The sequence below is a fragment of the Notolepis coatsorum genome (genome assembly GCF_963971535.1).
Source record: "Notolepis coatsorum genome assembly, chromosome: 6".
Taxonomy (NCBI): domain Eukaryota; kingdom Metazoa; phylum Chordata; class Actinopteri; order Aulopiformes; family Paralepididae; genus Notolepis; species Notolepis coatsorum.
Window position 1 is genome coordinate 76,497,319 of NC_140170.1, and position 20,449 is coordinate 76,517,767.

General features: G+C 42.9%; 1 protein-coding gene across 1 annotated transcript in view; it reads left to right on the forward strand.

Moving 5' to 3' along the window:
- Window positions 1–20,449, forward strand: part of evc (EvC ciliary complex subunit 1) — a 32,340-nt gene that overhangs the window by 1,024 nt on the left and 10,867 nt on the right. The window contains exons 3-13 of the mRNA XM_084316213.1: window positions 1,293–1,379; window positions 2,959–3,182; window positions 4,641–4,725; window positions 5,262–5,360; window positions 7,319–7,459; window positions 12,490–12,651; window positions 13,197–13,413; window positions 15,976–16,124; window positions 16,862–16,960; window positions 17,770–17,982; window positions 19,006–19,115. Of these exons, the coding sequence (XP_084172339.1) occupies window positions 1,293–1,379; window positions 2,959–3,182; window positions 4,641–4,725; window positions 5,262–5,360; window positions 7,319–7,459; window positions 12,490–12,651; window positions 13,197–13,413; window positions 15,976–16,124; window positions 16,862–16,960; window positions 17,770–17,982; window positions 19,006–19,115 (1,586 nt within the window). The remainder of the gene's footprint in view (window positions 1–1,292; window positions 1,380–2,958; window positions 3,183–4,640; window positions 4,726–5,261; window positions 5,361–7,318; window positions 7,460–12,489; window positions 12,652–13,196; window positions 13,414–15,975; window positions 16,125–16,861; window positions 16,961–17,769; window positions 17,983–19,005; window positions 19,116–20,449) is intronic.

The window sequence follows — 20,449 nt, forward strand, 5'->3', positions numbered from 1 at the left end:
CACACACACACACACACACACACACACACACACACACACACACACACACACACACCTACACACACACACACACACACACACACAGCACATACCACATATTATTACATTAAAGGGATAGTTCTGATTTTTGGAACCCTAGCCCTATTTCCTACTTAATAATAATAATTGTTAGACTAGATGTCTTTATTTGTCATGCAGTTTAACACACACAGCGATGATGTTGTCAATCTGTAGAGTCCTTTCTCAACACAGTCCATGTTGTTCCTCATACTAGCTCCAGCTAGTTTGCCACAAACTAATGCAAAGTCAATGGGGTCAAGCTCCTGTCTGTAAACTGACTGAAGTTAACTTGTAAACTGACTGAAGTCTACCTTCAGTTAGCTTGTGCAGGCGGGAGCTTGACCCCACTGACTTTGCATTAGTTTGTGGCTAACTAGCCAGAGCTAGTATGAGGAAAATCATGGATTAATTTGGGTTGAGTACAATTGATCAACAATATCCAGTACTCTATATTCATTGTGTTAAAGGAACACACCAACATTATGGGAAATGCACTTAGTGTCTTCTCCAGAGTCAGACAAGAAAATAGATACCAATGTCCTCTCTGTGCATTCAGTAGAAAGCTATCAGTCTGCAAGCTAGCCTAGCTTAACACAAATGAATGGAATCAGATATAGACCACTAGCCTATAGCTTAAACCTCCGGGAGAGGAGTTTTTGGCCAACACCTAGGCTAGCTGGTCCATATCCACTTCAATTAATATTTGCTAAGCGTGGCTACCTTGCAGCCAGATCGTTTTCAACTGAACACACAGAGAGGAAATGGGTATCTATCTTCTTGTCTGACTCTGGAGAAGACGGTAAGTGCGTTCCCCATAATGTTGGTGTGTTCCTTTAACTTTTAACTCCTTTTACACTTAATACAAAATGTAATGTTAGTGAAACTAAACTATACATCACTTTGCTAGGGACCCCCTGGAACCCCCCTCAAGTACCCCTGCAGCCCCCCAGAGTACCAGACCCCAATTGTTTTTGATGAGTTCCATCGGCCAATCAACAGTCTGCAGTATCAAATTGTCGCACAGATAGTAGGCTACCTACTCCAGAGCGGTGCCTTTAAATCAGCACGGGCAGGCGCTGTTCTGCAAGGGTCAGTTGGCAGTTGGAAAAGCAAAACAAAGCGGGAACATGGAATCCGGAACGGGACGGCAGAGTAGTGGACAGGCTCCACTTGAGAACCACTGACATAGTTAACCTTCCACTAACAATTTATTATGTCTATTCATTTACCAGGAGAAGAAGCAGCCAGCCGTGAACAGTGATGTGGCTGCCTTCGCATGCAGGGCTAAGGTGGTTTATCCCATCAACCAGAAATACAGAGTAAGGACAACCTCTACTCAACTGTTAATCCGTGATTTACTACAAATGTGCCAACTGATTTGTATATGTAACGTGTAATGATTTGTGTATTTGTCTAGCACTGTATGTCTATGTTGTAACGAAAAATTATTCTATGATATATCCCCTAAGTGAAAGTCCAAAGGGGTATTAAACGTGCTGTAAGAAGTGGTATTCTTTTGTTAAAATAAGTGGTCTACACAGGTTAAAATAATAGCTCTACATTCAGACAGCCATCACTGATATAGAGTGTTTTGTCAATAACATGGGTCTCCCAGTCCCTCCGCTCTGAAGTAAACAGGAGATGCATGTTCTGGTATCCCATTCCCACTTTATCCAATCAGGAGAGAGAACTCCACACTGCAAAAATTGTCTGACAAAAATAAGTTTGAAACTTGTGTTTGAAACAAGTAAAATGATCTGCCAGTGCAGTAAGCAAATCTGGCAAAGCATAGCTGGGGTTCTCTCTCCCGATTGGATAAAGTGGGAACAGATACCAGAACATGTATTTCCTGTTTTCCTGTTTACTGCAGAGCGGAGGGACTGGGAGACCCATGTTGGTGACCAAACACTCTATATCACTGATGGCTGTCAGAATGTAGAGCTATTTAACACGTATTTAAACAAATCAATACATTGCCGACATAAATATATCTATTATATATATATATATATATATATATATATATATATATATATATATATATATATATATATATATATATATATATATATATTAGTGCTGTCAAACGATTAAAATATTTAACTTGATTAATCGCATGATTGTCCATAGTTAACTTGTGATTAATCGCAAATTAATCGTTTTTTTTTTTTTTTTTTTACCTTAAACGGATCTTTTTCAAGTTCCAAGTTTTAATACTCTTATCAACATGCGAGTCAACAAATGCTTGCTTTATGCAGCCATTTAACGCAAAAGGATGACCCTCATGCATTGCAAATTTGCATCAAATTCAAAACAGAGTGATGCACAAAATAACTTAAAAGAAAATAATAATTTAAAACAATGAATAAAGTGTACATGAAATAATAGGGGAAAGAAAACGTTAGGAACTTGTTACATTCACACACACAAGGGCTGATTAATCACACCCCCCCCTCTCTCCCTCACACACACACTCTCCCAGCTCTCTTTCTCTCTTGCCCCTTCCTTAATCTTGAGTTAAAAAAAATAGTGGCGTTAATAGAATCGGGCGTTAACGCGTTAATATCGCGTTAACTTTGACAGCCTTAATATATATATATATATATATATATAATTATATTGACAATTGTTTACACTGCCTGTGTTGTTTTTACTACCTGTACCCCCCCTCCCCCCCATGCTGCTATGATGCCTGAATTTCCCCAAGGGGATCAATAAAGGAATATCTAATCTAATCTAATCTAAAATAAAAGTATGATTTAAAAAAAAATCAAATCTCTAAAAACAATCATGAATGAATGAATGATCGTTCCATTTATATAGCGCATTGTTCTAGACAGACTCAAAGCGCTGTCTGACTTAGAGACATTTTCTGTCGCTGTGCTTCTAAACGGTCAGCCCTTAGCGGACGGCGCGTCCAACCCGTCGCTGCACGAGCACTCCAAGCTGCCGGCCGTGTCCAACGAGGAGTCCTCGTCGTCCTCCAGCGGGGCGTCTCTGAGCCAGGAGCAGGACGACAACGACAGCAGCCAGTTCATCTCCTCCTCGCTGGTCCCCAAGAGCCTGCAGAACCAGAGCTTCACCAGGGTCTCCCACTACCCACACACACTGGCACAGCCTGGGTACGCCCTGGGCTCTCTCACCACTCACACTCGTTTTTAAATGCTAATATACCCCACAATGATACGGTAAAAAAAAAAAACATGGATTGTGACTTTAACCTGTAGAACCTGTAGTAATGTTGTCAAACAGCGACCTCTAGGCAAAAGAGCCCCGCTTGGTACTGCACTTGGTTTAAATGTATTGTTTTGGTCTGATATGTGGGTTAGAGTTGAGTGGGGACACGGGAGGGGTTGCCACTGTATTTCTGACCACACCCCCCAGGCTCTGCCAAGCGGTCTGGAGAAATTCACAGTATAATAAGTTACTAGATAGCTATGTATTTAGCATATATACAGTCTATACTGTGCATTTCTCCAGACCTCTTTTGGCAGCAATAGCAACTCCTCCCCTATACCAACTTAACCATTCCACATATGAAAAAAATATTAAATAAAGTGCAATACCATGCAGGGCTCTTCTCTCTAGAGGTCACTGTTTGACAGCATTACAGATTCTACCTTTGAGTATTCAGCACAATGCACACTGCATGTTAAAATCTTTATGTGTGTGGACAGTTGTAGCAGTCTAGTCTGGTCTCTACAGGTTAAGATATGTGTGGACAGTTGTAGCAGTCTAGTCTGGTCTCTACAGGTTAAGATATGTGTGGACAGTTGTAGCAGTCTAGTCTGGTCTCTACAGGTTAAGATATGTGTGGACAGTTGTAGCAGTCTAGTCTGGTCTCTACAGGTTAAGATATGTGTGGACAGTTGTATCAGTCTAGTCTGGTCTCTACAGGTTAAGATATGTGTGGACAGTTGTAGCAGTCTAGTCTGGTCTCTACAGGTTAAGATATGTGTGGACAGTTGTAGCAGTCTTGTCTGGTCTCTACAGGTTAAGATTGTGTGTGGAAGGGCGGTCAGGTGGCGTAGCGGAGATTGCGTTTGTCACCAACGCTGGATTCGCCTGTTCGAATACAGCTCCGGCGTTGTCACCAGCTTGGCTGGCCGTTCACACTAATACAATTGGCAGTATTAGAGGGTGGGAGAAGCTGGCGGGGTGGGTCCGGGTCGTTGTAAACAGCGACTCCTACAGTTCGGTCGGGGCGCCTGCTAAGCGCGGATAGGATCTAAGTGGGATAGTGTGATCCTTCCACACGCTACGCCCTCTCAGTGAGAGTCCGCGCTGCCAGGTGAAAAGAAGCGGTTGATTGGCTAGACGTGTGTCGGAGGAAGCACGTGATAGCCTCCACTCTCCCAGACCGACTGTGGGGGGTAAGTGCGCAGCGACCAGGAAGGGGATTGGGAATTGGCATAACGACTAACATTGGAATGGGAGAAAATCGGAGGAAAAAGGAGGGGGGAAAAGATCAATAAAAAAAATAAAAAAAGATTGTGTGTGGACAGTTGTATCAGTCTAGTCTGGTCTCTACATGTTTGATATGTGTGGACAGTTGTATCAGTCTAGTCTGGTCTCTACAGGTTTGAAGGGAGGATCAGCCTCTACTGTCTGGCCCTCCAAGACATCCAGCAGCAGTGCTCCCAGCTCCAGGAAGAGAAATGTCTGGTGGGTGTAACGTTTTACCATTCCCTCTTCTCACAATGACACTAACATAGAATCAAGTGCAGAAGAATTCTACTGAAATTGAATATTAGGTTGTAATTCTGCAATAATAATAATAATAATAATAATAATAATAATAATAATAATAATAATAATAATAATAATAATGTCTAAAATTGCAGAGAGTTATGAGCTATCAGTACAGCGTTTAGAGTTATCAGCTCTCGGAGAAAGGAAAATGCAATGCGATGACATTGAATTGCTTTGCCCTTGGCTTTGAAATACAATTTCAAATATACCTTTTATAGTTGTATATGTTTAATATAGGTACAGAAACATGAATGTCCATTCACCTTTTCCTTCAACCATACCAGGAAGTGCAATCTGAGTATTTCATCATGTTTCATTCTCCTCACTTTGAGAGCTCACAACTGAAACTCTTTGACAACCTTGAAGTCGAATACTGTATTTTGTATGCAAGTTAAAACGGTTTCATAATCCTACAATTGTATTTTTTTTTCTTCTTTGTTCTGTTATAGATCTTTCTCCACATTATGAAAATATTATTCAGCTGCCATTTTCCGAAGGATAAAAACGATGCTGACTTCTCCACAAATGTGATTCTTATGCAGGAAAAGGTAAATGTCTATTATTGAGTTATTACTGTGCATTGTTTTTTTTATTGTGCACAATATACATAATCCATTCGACTGAAAACGCTCACTTACTGTAAGCTCTTATATTATATTATGGGGGTAGTCCTATGTTGTTTTAGATACAGTACTATTCCTATGTTGTTTTATGTTGGTCATACCAGCGGCCATCAGGCTCCACAACAGTGGGCAGGGACTGCTGCCAGACATCCATCTAGAACTAATAGGAACCCAAAAAGGACAATAACACTACCTTATGCATACTGCACCTTATGTGAATACTGTGATACTGTGAATACTGTATATTTCAGTTAGTTAGATAGTAAATTATATTGACTTATTTGTTTACACTGCTTGTGTTGTTTTTACTACCTGTACCCCCCCCCCCCATCCCCCATGCTGCTATGATGCCTGCATTTCCCCAAGGGGATCAATAAAGGAATATCTTATCTTATCTTATGGTGAGCATAGCTGCTTCCCAAGCAGTTAACCCGGGTTCCATTCTCTGACAGATTTGTAATCTTATGTGCAAATTGTTATTTAATATTAAAACAGCTCATTTGAAATGAGAAGAGGAAAGAAACTGGAATGAAGTATAGATAACTAAGATATGTCATTAAATAATCTCCTCACAAACTTCAGCGATGACAAGATATAACACAGAATCCAAGTGACTAATTCCTATCCTCAGCCATTGTACTCACTGTAAATGTTGTTGATATATTTAGGCTTGTTATTGAGGTAGAGTAAATGGGTTTGGTTTAATCACACATTGTCGGTAGCGTGGCCGAGTGGTCTAAGGCGCTGGATTTAGGCTCCAGTCTCTCTGGAGGCGTGGGTTCAAATCCCACCGCTGCCATATTGCTCCCAACAAATCCTGTTCAACAGCAATGGGAAATCAAAGGTTAAAGTGTTTTTTTTTTTTTACCTTTGAGACAGATCGCATAATCTGCTTGGTGTAAATAATGATTAATTGGTGATCCAGCCCTACATTTCATGATGATTTCCAGTTTTTAGCAGGCAGTTGTGACCGAGTGGTTAAGGACTTGGACTCCTGCACCAATCCTGGCTGTCGTCATCTCAGGGACGGGGATTTGAAATGGTACCAGGGCATTGCCATGCACCCAGTGTGGGTTGCATGGTCTAAGTCACTGGGTTTAGTCTCTCCGTTGGCATATGTTCAAATCCCACGACCCCACCATATTGGTCAAACCGTGTCCATTATAAGTGTGAATTCAAAGTCTTAGTTCTTAGTTAGTTTGTTCTCTAAAGTTGACACACCTAATGATAATTGGTATATTTCTAATTACATGAATAATCATTCTTATAAGATCTAAAGGCAGGCGTTGGTGGTGAGCATAGCTGCTTCCCAAGCAGTTGACCCGGGTTCGATTCCCGGCCAATGCAAGATGTCTCCTTTAAAAAAAAGTTTCTTATTTTATGTGTAAAATGTTATTTAATATACAACTATGTTTTATGTTTTACATACAATATTAGCCCTACAGTATGTTGTTTTATATACAGTACTAGTCCTGTGCCGTTTTAAATACAGTTCTAGTCCTATGTTCTATATAACACAGAATCCAAGTGACTAATTCCTATCCTCAGCCATTGTACTCAACGTAAATGTTGTTGATATACTGTAGTTAGGGTTGTTATTGAGTTGGAGTAAAGGGTTGAGCGGGCTCTGGTAATAGGAAGGTTCCCGGTTAAATTCCGGCTCCTCCCGGCAGCCTATCAAAGTGTCCTTGAGCAAGACACTTGACTCCTAACTGCTCCCGATGAGCAGGTTGGCACCTTGCATGGTTGCTTCTGCCGTCTGTATGTGAATGTGTGAGTGAATGGGTGAATGTGAAGCAAGTTGTAAGTTGTAAAGCACTTTGGATGAAAGTGCTATATAAATGCAGTCCATTTACCATTATATCCCATTGCACCTATCTCAGGGACTGGATCAGCTGAAGAAAGAGCTGTCGGCGGGCCCGTCTGCCGGGGAGAGAGACAAGGATCTGAGCCCAGACTCTCCCTGTACCCTGGAGGAGCTAGAGAGAGCTCAGAAAGACCTGCTAGAGCACGGCCTGCAGATGGTAACGAGAACGAGATGAGGCTGGATTAAAAAAATCTTTTTCACTCCCAGTATAACTAGAGAAGTTAATGTTTGCAGATATCGAGAACGTCTCTATTTACTGGATTTAACTCTTTCTGAGGTATGGTATTTTGTTTATTTGAACTTAAAGGTGGGTTAGGCAAAAAAATATATAGAACCATTTTGGTAATATTTGGTGAAATCCTCTTTAGATCTCAACAGGTACCGATCAATCAAATGCACTGAGAAAAAAAGAACTGGTCTCTGTGACTCCCAGGCCCTGTAATCAGACGTTCCAAAACCTCAAAGAGCCAATCAGATTTTCTTTGGCATGTCAGGTGGTGTTCCTGGGGTCGCATTGGAAAACTAACACCTCACCACCGTGTTCCTCTGACACCCGAATTTCCCCAAGGGGATCAATAAAGGATTATCTGATCTTATCTTATCATGTTGACAAGTACACAGTGTATGCAAAGCTGCCTGCCAACCAGAGGCCAGGAAATATTTTGTGTTACATTTTAGAAAAATCCAGCTTGAAGCTACCTGTGCCTCTGGGTGTCTGTAGTGAATCTTTGGCCAGTGCACGGTGCCAGGCTTGAAAAGTGATGCCGAGCTTGCTCTATTTCTGCTGGACATGTAAGCTCACTTTTGCCTACCCAGTGTTGGGAAAGTTCACTTTCTACATGAACTAGTTCAGTTCACAGTTCACAATTTTTAAAATGAACTAGTTCAGTTCATAGTTCATAAATCAAAATTTTGAACTAAAGTTCATGGTTTCAAAAATGAACTAATTTAGTTATTTTTTGTTCTTTTTTGATATATATATATATTTTTATATAGATTTTTCACGTACAGTTACTTACATTACAAAAACACACATTGGGACAATGGAGGGGGGGGGTCCTCCAGTTCATCTCTATGCCATCATCCACACCATAAGCAAGCAAAAACAAAACAAAAAGAAAAACAAGCAAAAAAGGAAAAGCAAACCAAGACAGGCACTGTACAGTATTGCACTTGCCTCGAGCCCATTCACATGTAGACATATATTTATTTTTTCCTATCCTAGGTCTGTCCATACAATGGGGCACTGGGCCTTTAGAAGGATCCGAGAAATTTCAGCAGGAAAATAGTCTAATAGTGGGGCCCACACCTCCTGAAAGGAAGCGTCGTTGCCTCTATGCATTTGCACAGTGTCTTTCATGGGGTAGCAGCACACGAAGATCTCTCTATACCACATTTGTAAAAATGGAGGCTTATCCTTAATCCAGTTTATCAGAATGCATTTCCGGGCCGAAAGTAGAAGTTTATCAAATAGTTTGAATTGTAAAGGGTGTCACCCCTCATAAATGTATAGATGTAGCAGTACTGTCTATCTGTATGTCATGTATGTCCTGATTAATTGAAAATGGGGGACCCTGATACAGTACAGCTCAATATACAATTGTTAAGGGGATGCAGACCAGAGAAAGACTTTCGTCTTGTTTACAGCAGGGTCCCCCATTTTCAATTCATGACTGAGCTGTACTATACTGTACCCATTCTGCAATATGTTAATAAAGTGTTCAATCAATCAATCACTTGGCCAAGGAACCTGGATAAACACTTGGATTCCCAAAAGTAGTGATAGACTGTAGCCTGTAGGTACCCAGGTCTGTTTGACATTTCGAACATAAAGGAGATATTGAACGGCCCATTTTGTTAGTTCTTTTTTCAATACGTTGCTGCAAACTATTATTTGTAAAAAATATTGAACCACACAGACAGCAATCAGAATACTGGCATTTCCATAACGCTTTGCCACCGCGCATTCAGTCCACACTGCAGCTTTCATCTCTACAGTATATTTTCAAAAACATGAGGAACAACTTTGCTTGAATTGTCTTTATTATGAAAACTAAAACAGGACGTTTGCATATTCTCAATGTTGCTGTCGACGTCGTCGCGTCGATGTGGGGACTTGCTTCTTCAAACCGGGTGGACAAAGTTTACAGACAAACGTTAGATTGTTTCCGTCTGAGTCAGTACTGACTTTAACGTTAAACTATTTTAAATCCCCAAGCGCCGACATCTAGAGGTAGAGTTCTCTGAGCGAGTGCTGCTCTCGACCTGCTGCTGCGCAGCTCTCAGATTCTGCTCGCAGACGCAGATTCAGCTGTTGTTGTGATGAGTCTGATGACGTAGCAGGGGGTGTACAGGCGCGTTGCCAGATTGGTTGGTTTTTCCACATAATTTTAAAGCCTGTTTACGGTGTGTTTTCACTGGGTTTTCGGCTGAAATACATATGAAATCTGGCACATATTTGAACGCCGTTATAACAGAGTGCTGAGAATGAACGCACTTTTGAACTCCGTTACACAGCGCTGAGAATGAACGCGTTCTCAATTACGTTCATTTAGCGGATAATCAGTACGTTCAGTTCACGTTCGCCCAAAATACGAACGCGTTCATGAACGATCGTTCATTGAACGCGTTCAGGTACATCACTGTGCCTACCCTACCTTTAACTCTTACTCCTACCAGCACATCCCCTACTCTGAATATGCACATGTATTCTATAATAGAGATGTGCCAATACCATTTTTTCACTGCTGATACCGATTCCGAGTCCTAAACCTTCATTATCGGACGATACCAAGCAGCGATTTACTGAGCAGTGTCGACTTTGACCATTAGTTTGGGGTCACTGTGTAAAATTAAATCAGACAGATCCAATGTCCTTCTGTGCACCAGAAATGCAGCAAATCAAGTCCTTTGCTTTGATTTCTGACATATGATCATGTGATTCTTGATATTAGATTTTAATATTGGGGAAATTCTCCGATATTCGTAACGAATAGGCATGGTGGTGAGGGTGGAGGTAGAACCCAATATAGCAGGACAGCGATAACGAGAGAGAGGAGGCAGAGACGGCAGGGTAACGTATAGTGAAGGACTTTACTGAGCAGTGGAAACACAAAAGCATGTTACAAAGAATAAACAAAAGCGAACTGAAAACCCGGAAAACAAACCTCAGCTGAGCTGGAAAACAGGACTAGGAAAGACAGGACGAACTCATGGGGGAAATACAGGGTAACGGCAGACAGGGAGCTTCACAAATGGTAAACGGAGACACGACAGGATACCGGGGTAATGGAGACAATGACGCCACAAGGAAGTGAGGGCAGAGCCCACTTAAATACACAGACTGATTACAACGAGCAACACCGGGCAAAATCTGATAAACTCAAAGGGAAACACCAAACTAGACACAAACGGCATAACCAAAATACAACAACCAGACAGGAGGACGACATCACACAAGGGAAGGGAGAGCCCAAGACAACATGAACGAGGAAATAATATCAACCATATTTAACCATAAATATATAATAGACTGCACCATCTGACGGTGCCCGCCAGAGGGCAGCAGGAGACCACTGTTCATATTGTTCCAACTGTCCCAAACAGGGCTCTCAGTCTGGGATCGTGACACTGTGTTGACCTGGTATCGGACCAATATCCCATACTAGTATTGGTATCGGGTACTGTGCTCACATACTCATAAACCTACTGTGATAGGACTACTCAGTGCCATGTTTGATCAGGAAAACACAAAATGTAATGTTAAAAATGTTATTATTGTTATGGTTTGTAATGCGACCCCAATTGCACGACACAGACAGGTAATCAGAGTTAGCCAAAACAAGGGCATGATTTATTATATACAAAAAACGCGGCACTGTGCCTTTAAGGGGCAAACAGGCAGGAATCCTCTAGAACAGGCAAAAAGTATACAGGAATCTTCTTCCTTCCGACCAGAAACACGGGCAAAAGTAATGAAGCAATGAAATTAAATAATAATAATAAATAATTATGCTTCTTAGCAGACTTCTTAGCTTAACATAACAGACCTAAGTTTGGGGGAACTAATGGGATAACTGGGATTGCAATAAAAGTGCAACTAGGGCTAAAAACCCAATGAAATAAAATAATAATAAATAATATGCTTCTTAGCAGATTTCTTAGCTTAACATAACAGACCTACGTTTGGGGGAACTAATGGGATAACTGGGGTTGCAACAAAAGTGCAACTAAGGGCTAAAAACACAATGAAATAAAATAATAATAATAAATAATATATCCTTCTTAGCAGACTTCTTAGCTTAACATGCAGGGAACTAATGGGATAACTGGGGATGATGTTTGCTCCTGACAAGAGTCTCGAAGTCTGGGGTGATGGTAGACAAAGCAACTCTGAGGTCATGCTCAATGTCCAATCTGTTCCCCCGCTTTGTCTTCAGCTGGACCAGAGCTGAGAAGCCACTTTCACAAAGATAGGTAGTGAGAAAAAAAGAAAAAAAAAAAAAAGAATTGTAACTTTTTTGTTTTTGTTTTCACACACATCCGCGACCCACTCAAAATGGCCCCGCGACCCACTTTTGGGTCGCGACCCACCAGTTGAGAAACACTGATGTAGAGGGTGTTGGGAAGTAGCCGGCAGGACATCTGGAGTGGGAACACTGGGATCCTCCCGTGGAGAAATAGAGAGCGAAGACGGTGTCCCACTCCAGGAAACGGCGACAGGTGGCGATGTACAGGGGTGGCATGACGTCTCACGCCGGAGACGCGGCAGTAGATGGTAGTAACAAGAACGACCCGACCAGGAGTGGAGGGGAGTCTGCAATACTAGTACTCTCGCGAGCTGATTGCAAACTCCCATCGGGTGCGTGAAGGAGAAAAACGGCACGCCCCCTCGTTGGGCTGCATGCAGGATTCCTCCAGCCCTCACAATTATATTTATATTATTTCATATTATTTATATTGTTTTAACTTAAAATGTCAGCAACAGGGACATGTTGTATATTTAATTAGTCAGAAAGTGAGGAACATCTGATGAAAATAAATCATGTTTTCAAAGTCTTTGTTAGAACTGTATGTATGGTATTATTAAGTACTCAGTATCCAAATGTAAGTACTTGTGCTTGGTCTGAATACAAGTGGTATCGGGACATCTCTAATCCACATTCTGCAACTTGTGTTGATCCACAGACCAAAGGCTTCAGCAGGCAGGTGGAGAGCCTATGCCAGCATCTGCTGGACCGGACCAGCGCTCTGCCCACAGAGCAAGCCCACGACATCATCCAGTCTCTCATCCACGCTCTCCTATTGGTGGAAAACCACCTGGCCGACTCCCAGGAAGCCGTCCTGAAGGTGAGGAGATCAGAGAACGAATGCTGGTTTGGAGTCACATGTATGAGTGACTCCCGTTATCTGTGGCAAATGCCATTTATGATCACAGTGATTATCTTTATCACCTATTTGAATGTACTGTATGTATTTCAAGGTTACTATAATTAGGTTAGTATAGTTATAGTATTATAGTTAGGTTATTATACGTTGGTGTAGTATTATAGTAACTAAAAACTAAATAAGAACAATGTTTTCAAACTTAATTATATAAAGATGGCATGTTAGATTGTGTGTTGTGTATATAAGATAAGATATTCCTTTATTGATTCCCTTGGGGGAAATTCAGGCATAGCAGCATGGAGGAGGGGGGAGGGGAGGTACAGGTAGTAGAAGACATGATACAGGGTCATAATATTCATAGGTAAAGACAGTAGAGGTGTACTTTCTGGTGATATATCACATCCAAGTGGTATGGATTGACTTCACGACTGCAAATACATGTCTAAAAAAAATATAAATAAAGGAAATACTCAACATGAAGTTGCATATTCTACCTGTGTTCCCAGAGGACCCAGCAGCGGCTGCTGTGGTGGGAGGAGCTGGTGGGGCTGCTGCAGTCCCAGCCTGCCTTGCTGCGACAGGAAGTCTCCCTGAGGCAGGGCCTCGTTGCCAGAACCCTGGAGCAGCTGACCAGCGATGACCTCCTGACATTTGCCCTCATGGAGAAGACTCTGGCAGAGTTGCAGACCTCTCTGACCGAGGGCCTTCAACAATGTGCCGAGGGTAAGGGGGCTTGTTACGAATGATTATTTGGTATGATCGCAATCATTGTTTTTTTTTACCAAATTGGTCGGAATTGATATCCTAGTTCATTCAGATCAAGCTGCTTTTCAAAAAGTCTGAATCTCTGTGCAGGAGATGTCACAGAGAGGTTAAACGCTGCTTCATTGTGCACATAAGTTTACCAGCACAATCTTTTCTTGCTCCGATGTTATCTTAAGTAGCACAGTGAGCGACATGGATCTCTTTGCAAAGCCACATACGATTTCACCAAACTGGGAACACTTTGGATTTAAGACGAATGACAAATCGTTAATGAATCTTTGCAATTATATCATCATCACAAAAGTTCATGATCGCAGCGGCCCTGGGTGTCAATGAGAGGAAGAGTGTTGAAAACATTCACAGTTTAATGGAAGGCTACCATTAAAACATATTTTCATTGTGGTAAAGGTGCTGTAAGTGGTATTTTGTTGTTCAAATAAGTGGTCTACATGCTAAAATAATACCTCTGCATTCTAACAGCCATCACTGATATAGATTTGTCTGGTTAGTAACATAATGTCTCCCAGTCCCTCCATTCTGCAGTAAACAGAAAATACATTTTCTGGTAACCCGTTCTCACTTTATCCAATCAGAAGAGAGAATTCCATCACTGCAAAAATGGTCTGACAAAAATAAGAAATAGAAACTAGTTTTAAGCAAATATGTGCTTGAAACAAGTACAATAATCTGCCAGTGCAATAAGGTTTGGTAAAAAATATCTAGGGTTCTCTCTCCTGATTGGACAAAGTGGGAACGGGATACCAGGAAATGTATTTTCTGTTTACTGCAGAGTGGAGGGAGTGAGAGACCCGTGTTACTGACCAAACACTATATCAGTGATGGCTGTCGGAATGTAGAACTATTTAACACTTATTTCAACAACAATATACCACTTACAGCACCTTTTAAAGATTGGTTTCTATGCAATATCATAACAGAGATGTGCTGACAACCACAGGGCAGAAAGCTATGTTATACATTGGACAAACAAGTAAAGATATTTGCTGTGTAGTAAAATGCACAAATCCATTCTTGGTCTTGCCCTAGTTCCCAAGCCTGAATGAGCTGGTTTCTGGAAATAGCCCTCTTTTGTTCTCAAAAAAATAAAAAAGGACAGTTATTCCTGACTGATCTGAATATCTCATCTCTTACTGCAACCTAAAGCTCTTATACGACACCTTTCAACCTTTAACACTGAAAGTTAATTGAAGTCTAGGTTGTCTAAGTTCAATTCCTATGACTTGTGTCAATATTTAGCTGCTCTACTCCACATGCCAAAATGTATTACAGCTGTTGTATTACTTATTCTATTTGATTCATTTCTACTGGGACTAAATCCATTTGCAGCCAACCTGCTATTTATCTAATAGTATCTATCGCTATTGAATTCCTTGTTTCAACGTGGTCAAAGATTGCCAATGCAGTTTTAACCATAACTGTGTATAGTAAAGACTAAAATGTAGAGTGGCCAGATTTCCATCTGAGGAATGGTAGATGGAGATGCAAGCAAGGTTGAAGTCTACAATTATTGAATTTCCTTTCATTTCACATCAAACCCTTTATTTCAACGCGTAAGACACTTAAGCGCCGACGAGTTTACAAGACAAGACACAGTTTATCAGCAATTTCATACATACTGTAGTATAGGCCCAACAAATAAGAATAAACAATACAAAAGTCGACACACAGTGGTCTGAGATCAGACTTTTAAGTGCAGCAAAAATAACCTTCAGGTTCAGAGTCAGTTCGAGGGCATTCCAGGTGTTAAAAAAGCAGCTTTTGCCAGTTCAGAGCAAACTGGAGGAACCCTAAGAACCAACCAGTAATTTGAACGTGTAGAATAGGTTCCAAGATTCCATTGCAACAGTGTTGTGATGTAAAGGGGAAGTTTACCAATAAGGGCTTTAAAAATAAACAAATAGCAATGATAGTTATGCCTTTCAACCAGAGAAGGCCATCCAACCTTTTCATAAAGGATATAACTGTAATATTATAACGAGTCTCCTCTATAAAGGCTGGAACATCTCTGCAGCACCACAATACTTAATATAGAATGGTATTTTGACACACATTTCACCTTTAACATATATTGTGCCTCCTGCGATTTGCATATCTCATTAATCAATATTATGATTTCTATAAACGTTGATTAATTGTTTTTACAGGTCAAATTGTGATGTTTTTCTGTGGATGTTGCATGCCATTCTAGTAGTGTTATTGAACACACACACACACACACACACAAATACACACGCACTCTGCACTCTACCTTAACATACACTATACGCAAGACACTTTCTGTAAATAATTGACTATTTTATTTGATCTTACCTCATTTTAGATTTTATTTGATCTACTACTTATTGTTACCATTCTTGTGTTCATTGTTGTTTCTTAATTGTGCACTGTTGAGTCTGAGCTCGAAACACAAAATGTCGCAATGTCAACTTGAACTTGTGTTTGTGTTTATGCATTTGAACCGAGTAATAAAGCCGCTCCGTCGCACCCTGTCTGTCCCAGAGTGCAGGAGGAAGACCAAGGAGCTGGTGGGCGACAGGTGCCGGAAGACGGACTCGAAGAGGAGGAAGCTCCAGAGGACTCAGGCCAAGGAGAGGAGCGGCGTCCTGGACTCCGCTCAGACGCACAGCGACCCGCAACAGTTCATCAAGGTGAGCGTCTTTTCTCCTCCTGCCGCCCGCTGGGTGTCCGGATCAGGGCATTCCTCTCGTGTAGCGGGTCGTTCGCAGGTCGGCTGGCACTGACGGCTGGTGTGGCGGGTTGCGAGGGTGCTGTGCTGGTTCTGTTCCACTGTAGGCTTAAAGATACAGTCCGGAATCTATTGGACCGTTGACATTGTGCAGAATAGACCTGTTCGCTGTAAACGTCAGACTCAGTTTGCGCACGCATCACAGGAGCAGAAAGGAACGTAATCCTGGTCAGAACAACGGGGCAGACTACAATATATTTGCATTTGTTAGCCATGCTAGCGATCTAAACAATCAATCCATGCCAGAGCTAGATGTGTAAAAGGTGAAAGACTCACACTCACAGCCATGCTGACTTGGCAAAATGACATTCAGCCATTTTCCTTTAAAACAACTTTTAGTCAGGGGAGTGCCGTGGTTTCACCATAAAAGAGGGTTCGTCTTATAATCAGAGTCGTCTTATATTCGGACCAATACGGTATATTTATTTACAGAGCTGATGAAGTGCTAGGTGTCCTTCAGCTGCCCTCTAATGGTCATCTTTGGTCAGATCTTGGACAGCGTAGACCAACTCTCTTGAGTGTCAGGGGGGCATCAGGACGTAGATTTAGACCCGGACTCAAGTGCAAACGGGAGTAAAAACGCCTTCGTTCAATATTTGACACACCTCAGACCTTTGCATTTTGACTTCTTTCTTATAGCTGTACCAGGAAGTGTTGGTGAAACACAGAGAGCAGAGCGCTGACCTGGAGCGACAGCAGGACGACAGAGTGGCCCACGCCCTCTGTGACCTCTGGAGGGTAGGGGATGGAACGCTGTGTGTGGGTGTGTGTGATGGGGACAAAGTGTGTGTGATGGGGACAAAGAGTGTGTGTGTGTGTGTGATGGGGACAAAGTGTGTGTGTGTGTGTGTGTGTGTGTGTGTGTGTGTGTGTGTGTGTGTGTGTGTGTGTGTGTGTGTGTGTGTGTGTGTGTGTGTGTGTGTGTGTGTGTGTGTGTGTGTGTGTGTGTGTGTGTGTGTGTGTGTGTGTAGGTGTGTGTGTGTGTGTGTGTGTGTGTGTGTGTGTGTGCGTGCGTATGTGTGAGTGTGTGCATGTATGTGTGGGTGTGTGCATGTATGTGTAATGGCACCCAGGTTCATATTTATCATCCAGCATCATCTTCAGCTAGTTTGAATAAGATCATAATGACAAGTGTTCCTGGTGGTAACTGCCCCCAGATCAGCCCTGGCACGCCTGAATAATGGACCCTGGAGCACAGGAGCAGTTTTCAGATCTGAAGATACACCTGCTGTCTGAACTGTTGTTGTAGTCATGTGTGTATTGTTGATGTCTTGTGTGTTTTTGTGTCTGTCTGTGTCTCTCTACCAGTGTCTACGCTCTTATAAAACCTTGTATCTCCAGAAGCTTCACACCTCCTGTCTGTCTGTCTCTCTACCAGTGTCTACTCTCTTATAAAACCTTGTATCTCCAGAAGCTTCACACCTCCTGTCTGTCTCTCTACCAGTGTCTACTCTCTTATAAAACCTTGTATCTCCAGAAGCTTCACACCTCCTGTCTGTCTGTCTCTCTACCAGTGTCTACTCTCATATAAAACCTTGTATCTCCAGAAGCTTCACACCTCCTGGTCAAAAAGACTCTGGGACCGGGCTAAGGAGATCTTCCTGTCTGCGCTCCCCGCCCAATCAGAGCTCTCTCCTGAGCGCAGGGAGGGGCTGTGGCAGGATGCGGAGCAGGCGCTGGTGACACAGCGACAGCAGGCCGAGGCCACCACCAAGCTGCAACTGGAGGGCATTAGGGCTCAGCTGGACCAAGATGGACAGGTAGAAATCTTAATGGGTCAACTCCATTTTAGTCTCCCTGTCTAAAGCCTGACAGCTTGATTTTCCACTTTGACTCTTTCGTTACGAAACATTCAGGGTTTGGGATAGTTCAGTTTTTAAATGTAATCTGTGAATTTTAACTGATTAGTGAATTGGTAACATAACCCACTGGATTTCACCCTCTCAGTAATGTAATCGGATCATATTCAGTAAGCCTACGTTCTGAGTTACTGTATTTCCAAAGTCGATTCCAGAGATTCAAAGCCAAAAACGAAGCTATGTTGTGTAATTGGTATTGATCAACAACTTTCATTATCACCACACACACTCACACACACACACACACACACACACACACACACACACACACACACACACACACACACACACACACACACACACACACACACACACACACACACACACACACACACACACACACACACACACACACACACCACCATATGCTGTGGTCATTTTGTGCTATGAGACAGTAGAAACATGTCTCTGATAGAGATACAGGTTGGAGCTGATACCAGGCTAAAGCAGGGTATTGTTATTGTTATGCAGGGTAAGGTTTTCCACAATACTATATGATATCGAGACCTATGTGTAACATGTCTGAAATCAAAGCAAAGCAACTTGGTTTTCTGCATTTTTAGCACATAGAAGCATGTTTGATCTCTCAAATGGAGGACAGATTTTCTATTTATCCAAACATAATCACTTGTGTCGATGCTGTTGAGTAAAAGTAATTCAGATTGTTCAGATTGGTTCTCACTCAGTAGCACTATCAGACCATATTTCATGTTTTGAAATCAGTATCATTCAGAAGTGGTGTCAGCGGTGAAAAAGTGACATTGATGCATCGCTACAATTTGATCGTGTTCTTGTTAGGGGTTGAACTTGCAAGAGGCAGAATTGTACTAATGGCCTAACATTACCCATTGTATGAGATTTGTGAGAAGAAAACGTCCATAAAATAGTTGTGACGTGTTGTTGCTGCTCCCCCTGTCCCTGTAGCTGTGGTGTGAGGAGACGGCTCTGGTGCTCGGCTGCCTCAGGCATCTTGGGGAACAGCAGATGAAGATCGTCAGAGCCATGGTGGTCAGACAGAGCTACACACTCAACAGGTGAGGTGGTCAGACAGAGAGCTACACTCTCAACAGGTGAGGTGGGGAGACAGAGAGCTACACACTCAACAGGTGAGGTGGGGACAGAGAGCTACACTCAACAGGTGAGGTGGGGTCAGACAGAGCTACACACTCAACAGGTGAGGTGGGGAGACAGAGAGCTACACTCACCTGACAGAGAGCTACACACTCAACAGGTGAGGTGGGGACAGACAGAGCTACACACTCAACAGGTGAGGTGGTCAGACAGAGAGCTACACACTCAACAGGTGAGGTGGGGTCAGACAGAGAGCTACACACTCAACAGGTGAGGTGGGGTCAGACAGAGATACACACTCAACAGGTGAGGTGGGGTCAGACAGAGATACACACTCAACAGGTGAGGTGGGGTCAGACAGAGCTACACACTCAACAGGTGAGGTGGGGAGACAGAGCTACACACTCAACAGGTGAGGTGGGGTCAGACAGAGCTACACACTCAACAGGTGAGGTGGTCAGACAGAGAGCTACACACTCAACAGGTGAGGTGGTCAGACAGAGAGCTACACACTCAACAGGTGAGGTGGTCAGACAGAGAGCTACACACTCAACAGGTGAGGTGGTCAGACAGAGAGCTACACACTCAACAGGTGAGGTGGGGTCAGACAGAGCTACACACTCAACAGGTGAGGTGGTCAGACAGAGCTACACACTCAACAGGTGAGGTGGTCAGACAGAGAGCTACACACTCAACAGGTGAGGTGGTCAGACAGAGAGCTACACACTCAACAGGTGAGGTGGGGTCAGACAGAGCTACACACTCAACAGGTGAGGTGGGGTCAGAGATACACACTCAACAGGTGAGGTGGGGTCAGAGATACACACTCAACAGGTGAGGTGGGAGACGGCTGGGTGACGCAGCGGACATTGCGCTCGTCACACCGGGTTCGACTCCGGCTGTCGGCGTTGCCTCCGGCTTGGGCCAGCCGTCATACTAACTCAATTGGCAGAGTTAGCGGGTGGAAGTCGATGGGTGGTAATCTGGACGTTGTGGACAGCGACTCCTACAGGTCGGTTGGGGACGCCTGCACAGCAGAGACAGGAAATGGCGAGGGGTAGTGTGAGCCTCCCACACGTTACACCTCGCCAATGAGAGTCCGCGCTGGCAGGTGAAAAGATGTGACAGGCTGCCTCCTCGTGTATCGGAGGGGACACGTGATGCAAGGCTTCTATCCTCCCTACAACCGGCCAGTGGGGGGCATATGCGAGCAACGTTCAAGACAGGGGAGGGGAGAATTGGCACAACGGAATTGGGATGGGAGAAAAATAAGGAGAAAAAGTGGATCAAAAATAAA